This window comes from Thalia democratica, chromosome 6, assembly GCF_965202585.1.
Source record: "Thalia democratica chromosome 6, ktThaDemo2.hap1.1, whole genome shotgun sequence".
Taxonomy (NCBI): domain Eukaryota; kingdom Metazoa; phylum Chordata; class Thaliacea; order Salpida; family Salpidae; genus Thalia; species Thalia democratica.
Window position 1 is genome coordinate 25,991,154 of NC_139170.1, and position 18,558 is coordinate 26,009,711.

Here is an 18,558-nt window from a genome sequence, read left to right on the forward strand (position 1 = left end):
ACAACTTTATCTAATCTTAAGTAGAATATGTTTTTTTGTCTAAAAGATACAACCTCCGCTTATATGTGGTCTAAATAGTTACAAGTATACTTTAGAAACATACCTAGAATGAAAACGAACGTATTTTCAACCTTTTTTGCTTTGTCGTGAAAAGACTCTGTTTTAGAAAACATGCACATGCATAAAAACGTACTTAAAAAGACTCATACGTATTCAATGTAAGAACTATTACAAGTCGGTTCTGTCAAAAATTAACATTATGTAATTTACAAAGCAGTTGTCTCATCTGAGAAAAATAAAGATATGTCATATATTGGATCCCCTCAAAGACCTTTCAAGAACAGATTATACGAACATCGAACACCATTTCCTAAACCCAATAAAGAGAGGTCAATCAACTGCACACAACTCGCCAACTACATATGAAAATTGTATGAAAAAGACAAAAAATACACAATTAAATGGAATGTTAGGCAAATCAACAGAAAAAAAACAAACTTCATGTGCTCATTACGCAACCTAGAAAGATTATACACAGCAAATGTTAACAAAAGAAAATCCTGAATAACAGAAATGAACTGGTTACACAGTGTCCTCATTACCCTAGGGAATACTTTTAGTTAATTTTTTTAGTCAAATTTATTTTTTGTTTCATGTCTTATTGCATTTACTTAGTTTATTTTATTTATTATTTTGTAATATCTATTTTTGTATTGTGTATATGTTTTTGCCTTGACTTACAACCTTTTTATAATTTTTTTTTTCTTTTTCTAAATCCCCTATAAAATTATTATTTTTTCATTTTTTCAAAGCTTAGTATATAAAAAAAAGTTATACGAACTAATTTTATTTTTCTTTATTATTATGGATTTAGGTAACGTATACTTAACAGAATACTAATATTAATAACAACCTATGTTTAACTTAATTTTTATCAACATCATCTTAATAGTAAGTCAAATTATAAAATTAATTTTATTTTTATTTCTATGTCTATTCTTATTTTAATTATTCACTTTGTACTTTTGTTTTTCAGCTTTTGTTTGTGTCTGATGAACTGCTCTGCAGGGAAACGGCGTAACGCAATAAAAGTTAAACAACAAATTAGTGTAATGATTAACATTTGTGATTTTGACTTCAAGTAAAAATACACTTTAAAAAAAAAAAAAAGACATTTTGTGTTTAGTTTTCAAATAGAGACGGCTACTTTATAAAGTAAAAATTTATTTTATAAAATCTATTGAACTATAGAACCTTAACAGTCTACATTACAGCATGCAGGAAACATATTTATTCTTATATTAATTTTTTCTATCACTGCATGGTTAGCATTTTGATTATTCTACTTCGTTAATAGAATAAAGTTTACAATAACAACAAAAGATACCTAGAAAAACTGTTGAGAGTTTTGTTAAACAGAGTAATTTAAACAACTAATAGAAATCTAAGTATGTTTTATTACAATTTAAACAATTTTTTGTTAGTATGTGTAAAACTATTAACATATTTGAATCGTTATCATAATAAATAGATATCAAAAGGTTTGCTAAAAAACTAACAATAATCTAATCAAAAATTTTTTTGTATGATAAAATTAAGAGTTTTAAAATTATCTATATCAACTTTTTAAATTGTTTTAACTACTTTAATGTACACCAAAAAATTTAGATTGTAAACAAACATATAAACAGTAGTTTTATTAACTAAATATTGAGAAAACACTGTAAAAAAGTTTTACAAATATTTGTTAATTTATTAGAAAACTAGTTAAATTTTAAAGTTAAGTGAGACTTAAATTTGCTACAACCGATGAAACACGTAGTACGTAGTACTTTCTTAAGTATTCAATTAAGATACTACGAGCTAAAATGTATTTATAAATTGTATACACTTTCTTTCCGTACTGTTAAGTGTTACGTAACAGAAACTAGTTCACTTAAATTATTTTTCTTTAGCAAACACTTTTTTTAGCTGCAATGTGCCTCCTTTAGATAATAAGGAAGTATTTCCAAGCTTAACGGAGGAGGATATTCTTAATTACACAACGCCTTATGTTAATGGAATGTATGACGGATGTTTTAGGTTAGTTAGATTTTTTAATACTTAGAATTTGAAATGTTATTATAAAAAAAATTCCGTGTGTGTTTTGTTTTTTATTACGAACGTAATATAAAGATGTAAGTTAGAGCTTTATGTTTGAAGATTTGTTAACTAGTCTTACCTACAAAAAAACTGTATTTAATCTTTTCAAAATATTTTTTTAGATAAACTAAGTCGTAAAAGAGTAAATAAAATTTTAGGTAGACATACAGATTAAAATCCTAAAACAACTGTATAACAACAAATAAGGTATATTTTCTGACGTTAAAACTAGTAAAAAATCTGTTTTCAGTTTTATTTAGTGTCTACTAATAAAAACACTAGGTAGGTATTTTTCAACTAGGCAAGACTGAGCTATAGACGATTGTAAGCAACTTGGCATAGTTTAGTTTTTTTAAGTCTTGCGGTTATACATGCAATGGTTTCTTATAGTTATTTCGATATGCGACTCGTCTAAATAAGTTTTTATTGTTGAAATAAAATGTTTTAGAACCGCTAGATTTAAAGAAACTTTATTTTCAACAAATTTTTTATAGAAATATTTACACCTGGCTGTGAAATTGCAGCTAAATTGCAATTATGCTATCTAGATTCCGACAAAGAACTATATTGGTTAATAAACTAAACAGTCCATTTTGAACTTAATTAACGTTAAATATTTTTGTTCTTGATTCAAATTATTTGAAAAATCAGCTTTACTTTAATAATGTTTTAAACACTAATATAACTTTTTTTTATCGGAATAAACAATTTATGTTTATCTAATTTTTGATAGAAATAAGAATGCAAAAAACACTAAGAATATTTTCTTTTTTATAGAAAAAGTTATAGTTTTTGTTATTTTCGTACAGTATTTTATGACTTTTAGAATTAACATGATTTAGCTAAAATGTTTAAAATTATTTTATTTCAATTTTTAACTTAATGGTAAGTGTACTGTCAAATAAAGAATTTAAAGACCTAACTTTACCTTCGATTAAAAATTAAACAATAATGAAAGTTAATGTAATTAAAAACAAAGTAATATTTTTCTTTATGTAAGATAAGAAAAAACCGAAGCTAAAATTTTAACAAAAACTAGTAATACGTTTTGCTAAAAAAAATGAATTCTACTATGAGGTTTACGTGTAAGCTATGGATCTACATTTTAGCTTAGATCAGGGGCCGTCAAAGTTCAATCTTAACTAAAATACTTTGAAAATAATAAAAAACTTTTATCTTTTAAGCGATATGTCTATGACAAAAAATCATAAATATTTTGAATTAAGCTAGATTCAATTTCTATGAATCAATTTATTTGGGTATTGTTATGACATATTTCCAAAAATTTAATAAAATCCCTATCGTTAATATAGCTAGAAATAAAAATTAAGTTTGACAATTTTCTTAAAAACTTATCTAAAAAATAGATATGGGTACAATGTTTCTGCTTGCACAAATCTAAACTGCGTTAACATGAGTGCTAAAACCATTCCTTGCGACAAAGGGTATCATTTTTATTTCGAAACATTTCAATCTACAACTATTTCTGAAGTAAGTAAAATATTTTTAAGTATTGTATATTTTAGAGCTATTATAAATCAAATTTTTGCTCATAATCAATTTTAATTAGGTTGCATTCTTCATTTGTAAATTTATTACTAATGGTAAGATTAAACAAAGTAATTTTGTTTAGTTAAGTACACAATGTATCAACTTAGCACGCAATAAACTGGCTACTAGCCGTTGATTATTGCCCTTAAAAAGGTAAACTTTTGATCCTTACATGAAATTAACTTAACTTTTGTTTAAAAATGAAAACTAAGCAGATACATATGAAAAGATCATCCTTGCGAAGATTTAAGTTGTAAAAAAGTATCCTTTATGAAACTCTGATATCTATAAATAAAAACATGCTTGTATAAAAAAATATTTGGTAATCAAACTTTTTATAACCATGAGAAATATTGTAAACCGACTTATACATACTTTGTAATGATCATTAACAAAAACTTTCTTAATAAAACAAAAAGAAAAATCAATAAAGATAATGCATAGTTTTCGTAACAAACTGCTTATGTTAAAAACACTTGATAAAAACTTTTCAAAATGTAACAAATAATTTAACTCTGTTCTATTTTTAATCTCCAGTAGTTAAAACAACTTAATTTTGGCTTTATATCTTTAGTAGTTAAGCCATTTTTATAGTTTAAAAATTGTAATTTTTTAAAACTATAGTGGAACTTAGTCTGTGACAAGAGCATATGGAGCACTGTTGCAACATCAATTTACTATGCTGGAATTGCATTTGGTGCCATTGTTTGCGGATTTTTAGCTGACAGGTTTAGTTTTTCATATAAAAATTTAAACTTAAGTTGTAAAGATTTAATATATCTAAAACAATACATCTGTATTTTTGTTTACTGTTTTTAAAGCAAACCTGCGTTTTTATACTAAAATTCAGAAGCAGTTTTCTAACAACAAAATCAATTTATTACCTTTTAAATCAATCTTAGCGTACATATGAAGTCTTTTATAAAATCAACCCAATTATCCATTATAACTAACTTTTAACAAAAACTGGTTTACGTAATTAGTATGTAGACAACTTGGATTTTTTATCTCTTAGATATGTCATAAAAAGTTATTATTTTCTGGAAATCGAAACAAGAAAAACCCGTAAAAAACTAAAAAAAGCTTTTGTACGCAACTACTTTATCAAAATGACAGTATTTCGCTACTAATAAGCATGAACAGTCCTAAAGAGTCATTTTAGATCACCGTATACATCAAAAAGAAGTATCTAAAATAGTATACAGTTTATATATGTTTATAATATGTAAATAACTAATATAAAACAAACACTGATTTTACATACGCTTCAGACTTGATGCTTATGCAAATAATTATACTAACATGTATAAACATACATTTATAATAACAATCGAGATATACTTTATTTTAAACACTTATAATATTAATTTATATCTAGTAAGTTCTACTCACAAAATTACAAAGTTGTTCCTAAATTCAAATCTAAATTAATAATGATTAAATTTATTTTTTTTTTTAGTTTTATAATTATTCATTTTAAATTATATGTTTTAACAACACAACTTGTACATATTTGGAGGTTGTTCATGCCAAAAACTAAATATCTAAACAAGTTATCATGTAGTTGATCCTTGTTGTCAAACAATCAAAAAATTTCAAAAATTTATGACTCAAAATTTATTACTAATTTAAATAGCAAATAAGATTTTTTTTTGATATAGTTTTTTTTGAGATAAGATTAATATGTATTTTTTGCATTACAAATCAAAACTAAAATACTCAATAAAGCATCAGAAAAACATCAAAAATTACAAAACAATATTAACATTTAAAGCTTTTTTGATTGCTATTTAATGTTGAGCTAGGTTTTTGTTTGTTTCCAAATTGTTAAGGATTCAATATTTAAATACTTCTGTTTATGCAGTTTGTATCTGATTGTAGTGTTAAAAGGGCTTTTCTTAAACATAGTTAGCACGTTTTAGTTTCCATTTTTTTAAACTGTCTTTTTAATATTTTCCAAGTTAAAATTAAGCTTTTGTTCAATATGTTTGAGTATATGTTCATAGGAGATATGTCTAATACAAAAACACATACACACTGTAAAAAACTATTGCATTTTTTTTTCAATGTACGTTAATATTTACAGACTCTGTAAAGCTGTTCATATTTTATGGGCAGCGAAACGCCGTCAATCTTATAAAGTGTTTGTGTATAACAACAGTTATTTTGTACTTAAATATATTAGTTCTTCCTTATACAATTAAACACAGTCTTTGAAAACGAGCAAAGTTTTCATGTTTTTTTCAGAAGTCATTATATGATTCGTTTGTTTTTAATTTATATTGCTTTATTTTTACAGCTTTTTAAGTTTTAGATATCTGCTTTGCATCGAAACTAGTTAACTAATAAAGCTTATAACAGAACAATTGTTTACCTTTTCCTTCGTTACCGAGTTGATATTTTTGATATTTCTGTTTTAGCTAAAGTATGTAAAAGATTTTTAACACATAAACTTACTAATGTGAGCATAAGTATTTTTTCAATAGTTGAGTGTTGCTTTATATTTACTATAAGTCTGTCGTTAAGTTTATTTATGTAACTGATTAAGATACAATACTATCATCATTACTCAAGCTATAAGAAGTCTTAATGTTTTAGTGCAAATTGAAGATTGTTTCTTTTAGTCCTTAGTAGACAAAAATTAACTTTTGAATACAAAAATATGTTATTAAACTTTTGTATCTTGTTTAAAGCAAACTTTTAAAAAGCATTTAAAGCATAACTTTTACTACAATCTAATATGTATTCAAAACTTTGCATCACAACGGACTATAATTGAATGTTATTTTTGTTTAGTTCATATGTAAGCACTTAAAAATTTAAATAAAAAACCAAGGAGCTTTGTTTTAAAATAGTTTAAAGGCTTCAAAATTCTATAAATTAGGTACGGTCGACGTTGGACTCTGTTGCTAACAGCCATCGGTGGAACAGTTTGCGGAGTTGCCGTGTCATTTAGTCCTTGGTTTGAGCTTTTTGTTTTTCTTAGATTTTTAACCGCTGCATTTACTCATGGTGGATATATTGTGCTCTTTGTTTATGGTTAGAATATTGGTATAAGTTCCTTTTTGTTTTATTTGTAAATTTTAAATAGCGCTCATTTTTGACAAATATAACAACTTATAAGTTATTTTAATTTATCTCGTATTTATTGTAGCTTTTTCAAATGATGGAGTTACATGTCAAACTTAAAACTATATTTAAAAACTAAACTGCTAAAACTTGAGCATATAACATTTTTGTTGTGTTAACTTTTTCAAGTGAGTATTTATAGAAAGACTAAACAGTTGTTGAAATAAGTGGATCAAAAAGCAGTGTGACGGGAATCCATTCACACTCGGCTGCTTCTGTTGGTTACGCGCTCACCTCATTGTTTTCATACTACCTACGAAGTTGGAGAGTTTTTTACTTTGCAATATCTGTGACCCCGCTTCCATATCTCATTTTTCACTTTTTTGTTAGTAGTTTTAATGTTGTTTAAATTTTTGCTTTAAAGCTTTAAAGAACTTTTTCAAAGAGTAGTATTTAAAAACCCAAACCACTTATCCAGATTATTTGGTTGTGTATGACAAATGTTTTTCGAAGAAAAACTCCTAAGCACTTAAAAACATATTGATTTTTGTTTATATTAACATAACATTTGTGCTATGATCAGTTCTTTATTTTTGTTTGCTTAAAACTTAGACATTAAACAGCAGATAAAGGTTGTATAGCAAATAAATTTTGATAAATGTATCATGTACTTAATATACGTTGCTCTGCTTTATTTATAAAGTATTGAGCAAAATTTCAACTAAACAACATATCATTTTTATTTTATCATAAATACTTCGAATAACAAGATTAAATCAATTATAATTTTCTATATCTTTAATAAGTTTAACTTTTAAGAAATATATTGTAATCTGTAAATCTTTAGACTAAATTGTAGATTGGAAAACAGTTTTTAAAGTAAAATAGTATAACCTTCCGTTTGTAAAATGCTTTCGTTTAATAAAAAACTGCAAATTTTGCAGTTATAGTAATTGAGTTCTTTGATTATTTTGAAAAAAAATCTTTTGGTAATAAAATATTAATTAAGCAAATTTTGTTTGGCTAATACAACGATTCATCGTGACTATGTCTCCTAATGAGGACAAAACTTGGTCTCAGAATGTCATTTAGATTGTTGTTGATGTTCTTGTTCTTATTTAATGATAAAAAAAAAGAAACGACAAAATATCAATAATCGCAAAGTGTACCAAAATAAAACTATTCTTATATTTCTAGATTCCAGAATCACCAAGATGGTGTTTTTCAAAAGGTTATGACGAGCAAGGAAAAATAATATCAGAAAAATTTGCAAGAAAAAATAGAAAAGTCCTTACAAGCAAAGACTGGGAAAACTCTACAATTGAAAAAGTTTTACATAAATAAAACTAGATCAAGCATTAAGAAAAAAAAAAAGTTAAAGAAGAATTTTCTAATTTAAAAACATTTTTTCTCAACTTGGTATTAAAAGTTTTGAACAGAGCATTTTTAATCTTTTTTTTTAAGTAAAAAAAGAAACTTACTATCGTATAAGTTTTAAACGATGTATGATGCTGTTTTGTAAAAAATTATAAAGTTTTAATTGTTTTGTTTATGTACCTGTACCTGTGAGGAAACATATAGTCTTACTTATTGTATAAACTGTATATATGTTTCGATCAGTAACAGTATGTTTCATCAACCAAAAAAAAGTTTTTAAATTTTTCAAAAATTTTCTAAGTACTCAAATTCTTTAAAACTTATATACGTTTCTCTGTTTCAGATTAATAACAAAACTCCACAGATTTTTCAAAGTGCAGTTGTAGAACTTTTCAACTACATCTAAAACTTCAGTTAAACTGATTGTGAAAAAATTAGTACTTTGCTTTGGCATAATTTACTTACTTTTAATTTAGAGTAAACATAAATTGTTTGAGATTGAATAAAAACATACTACCATATCATGGGTAGGTGTCAGAAATGCGAGAGCGTCAGTTTTTCAAGGAGCGTCCCTTTTGCACGAACCGACACTTTTCACTTTAGTGTAACCAAAAAAGTGCTAATTCAAACGGATAACCAATTGTTTTTTAGGAAAATAAATGTTTTTAAGATAAAAGTTTCAAAGTATTAATTTCTCAATAAGAACAGTAAAAGCTCGCACAATCGTGACACTGTGCACTTTTGACCCGTGTCCATACAACACATAGTTAAACAGCCGATTAGTCATTTTCAGATGTGACTTACAGTTAGAAAGTGGTTTTATATGCTATTCTATTTTTACAGGAAGTTATTGACAGAAAATACAACTCATTAGATTTATTTAAATCGACAAATATGAAGTGGATTATTCTAAAAATGATGTTTTGCTGGTATGTTGTATTTTATGGTTGTACGACCAAGTAGTATTTTTTCAACAAATAAAGAATTTAACTAAATCTAAAGTCTAGTTTGTCCTGGACAAGACGTAAAAAGGTATCTATGGTGTGCGACTCGATAACCGAAAGGTCCATCGTTCACCATGTTCTACGAACAAATATTTTGAGAGTCTTTTTTTTTCGTTCAATAAATAGTTAAAGACTTTAAAAAAAAAAAAATGGGTCAAGAAAAAAAACAATAACTACGACAAAAAAACTTTAAAGTCTTTTTAGCTAAAAAAGATTATATTTTTCCAATTTAAATGGTTCATAAAAGTTTGTATACAATTGCATGTACTTAATTTTTATAGTTTTTTTTTTTCTTAAGTAAAATAAAAAATTAAGCAATGTTAATTTGCTTTTTTCACTTCGCTTGTTTTAAAATTAATGTTTATTTGCTTAATAAAAAACAACAAATTTTTATTAAATAAGTTATAAACTTTTTTTATTATATTTAAAAAGAAAACAAATAGTTATGACATATTTCATGGTTTTTATTCTAAAAGCTACTGTATAAATTATAGTTGAGAAACTTAATTTTTCGTACATGAGTAATAAAGCTACAGTACTAATATAAAAAGCTGTTTAAAATAAGATTTCTTTTCATTACGTTGAAAAAAATATTTTCAAAAATTTAGTTTTTATCTTGATTATTTTACTAGTTTTTATGCTTACTCTTTTGCTTAATTTACGTTGTTAAAGGTTTTTGTTGCTTAAAATGTTGCAATATATGATTTTTTTTCTTTTTGCTATTTTTTTCGACTTAACTTGTTCTTCCAATAATTTAGGTTTTCAACGGCTCTTATATACTACGGTTTTTCATTGAATGCAGGAAACTTGTCAGGGAACATATTCGTAAATAATGCGTTGAACGGATGCGTTGAAATTGCTGCTTATGTTTTTGTGCAGTTCACTATTAACAGGTTCAAGTCAAATAATATTTCAAAAAAATGTTACTTATACTTTAGCTACATATAAGTTATTCTCGTTACTATCAAATTTGTCTCTTATTTTATGTTTAATTGTTACTTCAATTATTAAATGTAAATAAAGGCTAGGTAGGAGAGCACTTTTATCATCAATGTTCTTTTTACAAACTGTTTCATGTGTTTCAAGTATTTTGTTGTCGGAATTGAGTAACGGAAATGAAGGTAAGCACAACTTAAAAAGTGTGTATTAATAAATCAAGTACAAAAGTTTAATTGAATTTTAGCAATTTTGAATGCTTCGAAAGCTTTTGCAATTATTGGTAAGGCTGCGGTATCAGCTTGTTTTGGAATAGTTTACAATTACACAGCAGAGCTTTTTCCAACTGTAGTAAGGTTTGCTGTTTTCATAATTTACAATTTTTTTATTCGTTTAAAACAACTAGGGAAATTAGATTTGCGTAAAAGTTTATGTTTATCTCAGACTAGCATAATATTTGTTCTAATCATTTAACTACTACACTTAAAATAAAAGTTCAAAGAATGACTTTTGTAAGCTAAAAGAGTTACAAAAATCATCAACAACTTTTCCTTAAAACTTTTTTTCAGGGCAAACGCAGTCGGTCTTTGTTCACTTACATCACGCATTGGTAATATTTCAGCACCTTATTTACTTTACATACAAGACTACGTTACATGGTTACCATTTACTATATTTAGTTTGATCGCTTTGGTTGCTGGCTTTTTTAGTTTAATGCTTCCCGAAACAACAGGCAATAATATAATGCGGACCTTAGAAGAAGCAGAAACATTTTATACAGAAAGTAAAAAGTAAGTTGAATTTACTCACCAAAAAAAAGTTAGCCTAAGTTAACTAGTTTGAAGCCAAAATTAGTTTACTCGTCAGTCTTCCAAAATTATAAAGAAAGGTATTTTAAAAACTTTAACAACTTCAAAAATACTTAATTTTTTCTACATTTAGTTTATTTGTAGTTAGAGATAAGTTTTCTTTTATACTAAATCTAAAGCTATATATTTTATTTTTGTTTTTTACTTCTAAACAATTTTGGCTACTTTTTATCCTGTTGTAAAATCTCATGAAATTTTGAATGATCGAATAATTTCACAGCTCATTACAAAAATTACATATGTAAAGGATATGATTAAATTTTATTTGAAGCATTTTTCAGAAAGTTTTTGGCTTTTTCAAAGTTTTAAAATAAGAAAAGAAATTATCTTTAGATAGTATAAAATCTGAGTTACTTAATAGTTAATTTTAAATAAAAGCAGAAATAGTTGTAAAAAAACTGTACAGTGTAATATGGAGTAAAAGGGTTTATATATATATATATATATATACAATAAAATAAAAGAAAGGCAGCAACCCTCTCTCCACAATCAAAACATGTATTTAAAAGAATAAAAACCATTAATCGATAATAAAAAATTACAATAAAATAAAACCAAAAACAAGATCAACCAAAACAAAAAATAAGTTGAATTGTACATAAGTAAGTTGTTTTTAAGATAAGCTAACTGAAATTATTCAATTTCATTTGAAACGTCACGATGTGTTTTTTGTGTGATTCTTTGAAAATTTTGCTATGTACTTTATTTCGTTCTGAAGATATATGTTAAACATTGAAACTGAGTAAACGATATAAAAACAAGTTTTTTTTTATATAATAAAGATATATATATATAAAATAATGTGATTATATAAAATAATTAACCTTCCACAGAACCCACTCGAAGGGCTATTAATAGTTTATTGCGAAAATACGAATTTAAAATACACAAAGTTTAAATCAAAATGTAATAGTGATTTATTTGGAGTTTTGTGAATTTTAGTTGTTAATTTAAATGGAGACTAGTTTTTGACTTGAAAATTTGTACTCTACAAAATTTCATAATTACGTCACACTGTTTTTTTGTATAGCTTTTGTATAAATGTTTATCAAAATGCAATTCATTTCGAATCTAAAGCTGATGATCAAAAAAAAATTTATTATTTTTACGAAATATATGTTTTGTTATTTTTAATTCCAATTTTCGTAATAAACTACATATGTATATATATACATATTAAGAAAATTCAAGTAAAACTTAAAAGAATACTTTATGTTTATTAAATTATTCATTATTGTTTAATCTTATAAACAAGTTTTGTTTTTAAATTATAGTTTATTTTAAACTATTGTTCAGTAAACTTTACTTATTTATAAACGATATCTTTTTTTGTCTAGTTAAAAACTATAAGTATTTCAAAAACTGTTGTAATTTTTAAACAAAGATCTTTATTTTTGGCAACTAATACACTTGTTTTATTAAAGTTTTTGGTACATTTTTCTTAAAAATAATAATTTAGGAATACCAAAAGATCGTTGATAAAAGTTGCAGAGTCTAAAACATATGAAAATAAAGTTTGCATCGATGAAACTACGACAAAGTTTTAAAGCGTGTATTGACACAACACGTTATTGTACATTACACAACAATTATCTATTTTATTTAAAAACTTGCTAAGTTTAAGCAACTGCAGTCTATTGCTTTATTGCCAAAGTCATAAGAAAGAATAAAAATTGCTTCAAAAATCTTAAAGTTTAAGCAGAGCTTTAAATGACATCTTATTTAAACCTTTGTTAGTGGTACTAATAATATTTTTTAAATATTTTTTTTCTTCATGCTTAAAGTTTAGAATTATATTTTAATTAAGTAAAATTATTTTTTAACTTAAAGTTTTGTTTATTACTATATATCAAGCATTTGTACTTTCAAACTTATTCATATCTTTATAGTGTTTTTTTTTGTTATTTTGAAGTAATAATACCTTATTTTTTTTAGATATGTTTAGATGCTATTTTATTAGTATTTGACAAGGTCAAAAAAATTTCCATTGAAACCAGGTAATAAATAAAATAATTAGTTTGCACTTTTGTTTCTATTTAATAACGTTTCGTAAACAATTTAACATAATGGATAAAGGTATCTAAAGTACTAACAACATATAAAGTGAAAAGTTTTACTTCATAAATGCTATTTACAAAATCTTGTAGGAAAGCTGATAAGGATAAACTTAGCCTACGTTGATAGATAAGGTTATATGGATAACGAAAATTAAACAACATTAAAAAAAAAAAAAAGAATTCATTCCTACAGTTTTAAAGCGACTCTTTTTAGTCAAATACTTTTTATGCAAAAATTAAATGTTTAGCAGCAGTATTTTAATAATTTTTTTGAGAATTATATTTATTTGAAAAAAAAGAAACGTGTACACTTTTTGTTTGCTTTAGTCACAAAAATTTAGTTTTTTGAATTTCAATACGTTTCAATTTTTTAGTAAAAAACATTTCCTGAAATCTCAAGGTACTTATTTTGAAATCTAAACTAGGAAACGATAATTTTTTTTAAAGTAATCTAAATTTTTAAGAAATATAACTCTGACACTTTGACCTTTATACGTTTATTTTGAAAAATATCTAAAAACCAACTATATATTGATTGTTAGTTGAAACTTTTAAATTCTATAAAAAATGTTTATGTTCCATAATTTAGGCTTTCAAAAATAAGCAAATTTAAATAATCTTATACAAACTTACAACTTTAAATAAATATTAATTTTAATATTACAGCTGAACTACTCGCACAATATTGTTACTTAGATGTTTACGCCGGCCTTGGCAACTACTGACTATAACGCGCTATTATAACAATATCGTTGATAGTTACTTATGCTAAAGTTTAAAATGACTTGCTAATTAACAAAATCGATTTATCAAATGCAAATTTTACTAATCCTGTTATTCTGATAGGTTATAAGTGTTGATTAAACCTAAGCTGCTGTTCATTGAGATAGGGTTTTAAACTATTAGATACTTAAAATTAACTAATTGTTTAATAGAAGTCGAGTCTATAAACTAAAATGTGTATTAACAATGAATAAAAGTGCAAAGAATACAACAAACTGCTAAAAAATAACACAAATCAACTACTTTGACTAAAAACGATGGGAAATACATCAATTTTTATCAAGAATATCAATACTCAAATAAATGCAACCCATGGCTGTTAATCGCGACAAAGCTAAAAGCAATTAAAGCCTGTTTAAAGCGTAGCTTGAGTTTAAATACAAGATAGCTTTCTCGAAAAGGAGAAAATTGCAATAGCTTTACACAGCTACATACATCTTATGCCTACTTAAAAAAAATATTAACTAATATGTTTTGTTACCAATAATCTAGTTTCAAAAAATCATTTTCAAGTAGATATAAGATTTATGAACAAAGCATTTTTAGTTTAGTATAAAAAAGTGAAAACATACAATATAGTGACGTAACATTCATCTTTAATTTTAAGTAAAAAATAATAACATTTTATACCACTTGAATTATTTTTCTTGAGATAAAGTAACTTTTTTACGTACTAAAAGAATTTTAAAAGTAAGGTTTAAATAAAAAGGAGTACTCAAATTATTTTGGAAAAATTAAGGTACAAATTTTAATAAACAAAAATAAGTTTAAGTATACAAAAGAAATTAAAAAGTTTTTTTAGTTTGATTGTTTATTTGTAAAAAGGTAGTATTGTTTTGTTTATATTAATTTTAGCTTGTAGTTTATTTGTCCATTTGCTTTCTAAAAAATCTAGTTCCGTTTGATCTTCTGAGCTGTTCAAAAAAGTTATTGTAAAAGCATTTTCAAATTCTTTAAATATAAATGGATGATTTTTGTTATAATGAAGTTTAAGTGCAGCTCGATCGTTAACCTCATTCTTATCCATGTTTTTCCAATTATATCTATGCGAGCACCACCTTTGCGAAAAGGATGTTATCGTCTGTCCAACATAATATTCATTACATTCCATGCATTCTGCCGCATAGATCCCACAATTTTTACAATCTAATTTCTTTTTTAATTTAATTAATTTTTCGGTTTTTAATTTTAAACTATCAGTAATTTTAAACATTCCTTTATTACCATTTCGAACAACTTAACCCAAACACAATGATCACATATAAACGACCAAACACACTAGCAACGTTACTTATCAATTATAAAATAATTGCTCATCAACCTAATGCTGATAAAAGTATTTCTTACCCATGTGGGAAATGTATGCTGTGCGATCGAAATGGTAATAAAGGAATGGTTAAAATCACTGATAGTTTAAAATTAAAAACCGGAAAATTAATTAGATTAAAAAAGAAATTAAATTGTAAATATTTTGGGATCTATGCGGCAGAATGCATGGAATGTAATGAATATTATGTTGGACAGACGATAACATCCTTTTCGCAAAGGTGGTGCTCGCATAGATATAATTGGAAAACATGGATAAGAATGAGGTTAACGATCGAGCTGCACTTAAACTTCATTATAACAAAAACCATCCAACTATATTTAAGAATTTTAAAATGCTTTTACAATAACTTTTTTGGACAGCTCAGAAGATCAAACGGAACTAGATTTTTTAGAAAGCAAATGGACAAATAAACTACAAGCTAAAATTAATATAAACAAAACAATACTACCTTTTTACAAATAAACAATCAAACTAAAAAAAATTTTTAATTTCTTTAGTATACTTAAACTTATTTTTGTTTATCAAAATTTGTACCTTAATCTTTCCAAAATAATTTGAGTACTCCTTTTTATTTTAAGTTTAACCTTACTTTTAAAATTTCTTTTAGTACGTAAAAAAGTTACTTTGTCTCAAGAAAAATAATTTAAGTGGTATAAAATGTTATTATTTTTTACTTAAAATTAAAGATGAATGTTACGTCACTATATTGTATGTTTTCACTTTTTTATACTAAACTAAAAATGCTTTGTTCATAAATCTTATATCTACTTGAAAATGATTTTTTGAAACTAGTCGTAGATTTTTTTAAGCAAAAATATTGCAGATTTCTTTTAAAAATTTTTGAAGTACAACTTCCTAAATAATTAAGTACGATCAAGAAAAAAGAAATCCAATAAAGAAAAGTATACTGTGCTGGAAAGATTTAAGGTAATTTTAAAATTTATTTGTAATCTGTTACCAATAGTCGAAAGAATTAACAACAATATTATTTGTTAAGTTGAGTTTGCAAGAAAGTAGTTGTACTGCACTACTTAACATAGTTATCAAAAGTAGCCTTAAAGATATAAAAGTTCTTAATAAAGTTATAATAAAAACACAAGACAAAAAATTCCTATAAATTATAACGACTGTGCGAGAGCCTTATTACAATAGTTATTAGTCTTATGTTTTGCAGAATTAAAAACTTTAGATATTTTTTGGTAATTGAACATCAACATACCCAATAACAAATGTAATTAATCAGAACTTCTGATTCAAAAGTTAATAACGCTACGATTCTCCTTATTAGCGTCAGTTATAATACTTTAAAAAAATTAGATAAAGATAAAGTAAGATGTTAAGACTAATTTATCTTATTTATAAATTGGTGATAAAAAACTCAAAAAGTTATACTAATGAAGTAAATACAAGTTTAAAAAACCTTCAAAGACAAAAAAAATAATTACTATACTAAAATTTTCATTAGTATAACGACTAAAAAATACTTCAGTGAAGTGTATATTCACTCTTAAGTAAAATATAAACATGTGTAAAGAATTTTACTATTGTATAAAAAAACCCAAAAAATATATCGTTTATATCAGATATTTATATATCGTTCAAACTTCAGTTTAGTGGGTAAGGGTTAGGGCCCCTAACCCTTACCCACTAAACTTAGGGGTACAGTGACCTAACTTAGGGGTAACAGTGACAGTAAAAAATTGAGTAGTATAGATGAAAATAGATAAATAAAAAACAAAAATAATAATAGAAAAAAATAAAAAACTGACCAAGGGTAAGGGTTAGGGGTAACAGTAAAAGTAAAAAAAAAAGAAAGAATAAGTTACTAAAAATATAAAAGGTTCAACCCTAGCAAAACTGTTTGTACAAAAGTGTCCTTTCAAGCAAAATTGTCCCTTTGTTACATTTTTGGGTAATTACCTAGCATAATGTTGTACCAGTATTAAGCTGAAATTGTATTGAATTTGATGTTTATGCACTCAGTTTGAATAGTATTTTGAATTTTTAACAAAAAGTTTTAAAAACTCAAGGTGATTCCAGCTAGTTTGTATATATTTTTTAAAGCTCAGGCTACTTTTTAAAACTTAAATTTCAGTTTTTTCTCAATTTATTTCTAGATATTAAATTTTGCAGTTATTATTATGATATTTTTTAGTTACTCACACACTCATGACACTCAGGAAAACTTTTGGTATTTTGAAATTCTAGAAAATCTCAGGGAGACTTCGAATAACTCAGGATATTTTGACTTTTTTAAAAACTCAGGATAACTCAGGGCAGTTTGATTTTTAAAAAATTGGTGGGCAGATTTTTTTCTAAATCTAGAATGAGATTTAGTAAATCCAATTTCAATATGTTGTTATTTTATATACTCAATTTTGGGTAATTTCCTAGGATGATGTTGCACCAATATTTCATTCAATTTTACACTATGATAAGACATTTACACTTTCAATATTACACTTTTATAAGACAAGTATAGAAATAAAAAGCTCTAAATAAGAAAATAAATTTTGAAAATAGAGACCAACGTAAGGTACGCACCCTACTAAAAGTACGCTTCCAGCTTAAAATACGCACTAATTTAAAAAAAAAATAAAAAAAAATATGTATGTAAGGTAGGCTATAAAATTATATTTACCACAAAATTTAACAAATCTCACTCTTTTATTTACATTTATGGGAGTTCTTTATGACTCTCACTCTAATTATTTACAGATGGAGATGAAGACAAGCTAAAGACCTTTTAACTACTTAATATATTTAAATATATGCAAAGCTTTATTGTGACATAAATATATAGTATTTTTTTGTTTTTGATATAATTTTTTGTTATAAGCAAACTTTAATTGTAAGATAAAAATATCCATTGTTGGTAAAAATTAGATACGTGCAGGGTTGCCACTCGGTCAGGAAATCAGGAAAAGTCAGGAAAAATTAAAAGAAATTACAAAAGTCAGGAAAAAATGGGGGGTTTTGAAAAAAAGTCAGGAAAAGTCAGGAAATTTGATAAAATTAAAAAAAAAAGTCTGATTTTGTCAGTTTAAATTTACAAAATTCCTTGTTTTCCAAAGCTAAATGGTAAAAATTAATTAAAAGTCCTTTAAAGTCGTTAAAAATTCCAAAATTTTCTTAGAAATTTACAAAAATATTTAATTTTATTTCCAATACCTTAACCTGGTATAGATTAGTAAAATATCCTTTAAAAAACTGCAAACAATTTCTATTAACATATTGAACAAGTACCCTACTTGAACAAGCAGATTTTGTAGCTTTTTAGTATTGATGATCTGTAGCAAGGACACTTCCATAGTGAAACTGTGATATATACACAAAAGTTTATCTTGCATAATTTTAGAATCAAAGTGTTTTTTGTTTAAATTATTGAGTTCTTTATAACTAAGCAGTTAGTTTAGTATTTTATGTAACAAGTTAATGTG

The 18,558-nt window shown here is 25.2% G+C and overlaps 1 protein-coding gene across 1 annotated transcript; it reads left to right on the forward strand.

Annotated features, from left to right (window-relative positions):
- Positions 1–303: 303 nt before the first annotated feature.
- LOC145838911 (solute carrier family 22 member 16-like) lies at positions 304–12,495 on the forward strand. Its single transcript, XM_082946532.1, has 12 exons — positions 304–389; positions 1,972–2,082; positions 3,510–3,633; positions 4,318–4,421; positions 6,578–6,732; positions 6,978–7,090; positions 7,960–8,091; positions 8,983–9,068; positions 9,902–10,065; positions 10,327–10,435; positions 10,649–10,870; positions 12,420–12,495. Exons 1-12 carry the CDS (start codon positions 304–306, stop codon positions 12,493–12,495), a joined length of 1,482 nt encoding a protein of 493 aa, XP_082802658.1.
- The last annotated feature ends 6,063 nt before the right edge of the window (positions 12,496–18,558 follow it).

What these genes read in the sequence shown, in the direction of transcription:
- LOC145838911 (XM_082946532.1), top strand. Translation starts at nt 304, where the DNA reads ATGTCATATATTGGATCCCCTCAAAGACCTTTCAAGAACAGATTATAC. An exon ending in TATTGTGCTCTTTGTTTATG is followed by an intron (nt 6,733 to 6,977) that starts GTTAGAATATTG and finishes AAGACTAAACAG; the next exon opens with TTGTTGAAATAAGTGGATCA. An exon ending in AAATAATATTTCAAAAAAAT is followed by an intron (nt 10,066 to 10,326) that starts GTTACTTATACT and finishes ATTGAATTTTAG; the next exon opens with CAATTTTGAATGCTTCGAAA.